The sequence below is a fragment of the Merops nubicus genome, unplaced genomic scaffold (genome assembly GCF_000691845.1).
Source record: "Merops nubicus isolate BGI_N331 unplaced genomic scaffold, ASM69184v1 scaffold37952, whole genome shotgun sequence".
In the NCBI taxonomy this organism is placed as follows: domain Eukaryota; kingdom Metazoa; phylum Chordata; class Aves; order Coraciiformes; family Meropidae; genus Merops; species Merops nubicus.
The window spans coordinates 1-968 of record NW_008593580.1 but is presented as its reverse complement, the minus strand read 5'-3'; the positions used below and the strand labels follow the sequence as shown (position 1 = coordinate 968).

The 968-nt window shown below is 61.5% G+C and overlaps 1 protein-coding gene across 1 annotated transcript in view; it reads right to left on the bottom strand.

Annotated features, from left to right (window-relative positions):
* Positions 1-965, bottom strand: part of PRPF19 (pre-mRNA processing factor 19) — a gene marked incomplete at both ends in the record, with an annotated part of 3642 nt that extends 2677 nt beyond the window's left edge. The window contains 5 exons of the mRNA XM_008935483.1: positions 170-244; positions 346-387; positions 479-541; positions 629-702; positions 848-965. Of these exons, the coding sequence (XP_008933731.1) occupies positions 170-244; positions 346-387; positions 479-541; positions 629-702; positions 848-965 (372 nt within the window). The remainder of the gene's footprint in view (positions 1-169; positions 245-345; positions 388-478; positions 542-628; positions 703-847) is intronic.
* Positions 966-968: the final 3 nt, after the last annotated feature.

Below are 968 nucleotides of genomic sequence, written 5' to 3'. Positions count from 1 at the left end.
CTCGTCGCTTCTCACCGCAGCCAAGTGGCCCAGGAGAGACCCAGACCCCCAGTTTTTGAGCCCTCACGGCCCAGGAGAGAGCCAGACCCCCAGTTTTTTGAGCCCCCACGGCCCAGGAGAGAGCCAGACCCCCAGTTTTTTGAGCCCCCACCCTCCTCGGGACACTCACCACGTGCGAAGCGACCTGCCGGTACTTGCTGAGCTCCTCTGGCTTCACCAGCTCCTCTGGCACCGTCTTGCCTCTCTGGGAAAGGAAAAAAGAAGGAGATCATCAACATCAGAACCTCTCAGGGCACGGCAGCTCCCCAGAGCTGAGGGGTTTTGGGGGTGAAAGGGGGCTCTCACCTTCTTACGCTCCGTGGTCAGCACCGTGGCCTTGTCTTGAAGCTGTAAGAGAAGAGAAGGGAGGTGCCAAGGGGAAGGCTGGAAAAGTGGCACCTCTGGAGGCCAGGGCACCACCAGGGGAAGGTCCTTCTACCTTCTGGATGATCTCGGGGGTCATGCCAGCAAGCTCTCCCAGATCCATGGACTCCCCAGCTCCCTGCAGGGGAGGAAGGAGCTGTTTAGACACAGAGGGGTTGGCAGAAGGGGGGTGGGAGCAGCACCACGAGGGGCAGGGAGGACTCACCGCGGCGTTGGGCTGAGAGGATGGCACCGTTTGGGGCACGATGAGCCCAGCTTGGGGCTTGAGGGTGGCCAAAGCTGAGAAAACACACCAAAAAAACAACACCATGAGTTGAAACAGCACTGAAAAAACGAAGGGCAAGGCAGACAGCCCACGCTGTGGGGCCACGGGGTGCCCAGCTCCCAAGCAACCCCCCCCACACTTTGCCCAGCCCCAGGGCACCTTCCCTGGCAGCAGTGACCTCCTTGGTGAGGCGGGCGATGACCCTGCAGGCAGCATCGTGCTGGTAGAGGGCATGGGACAGCTCCTGGCGGGTGGTCTGCAGCTGCTGCCTCAGCGTGAA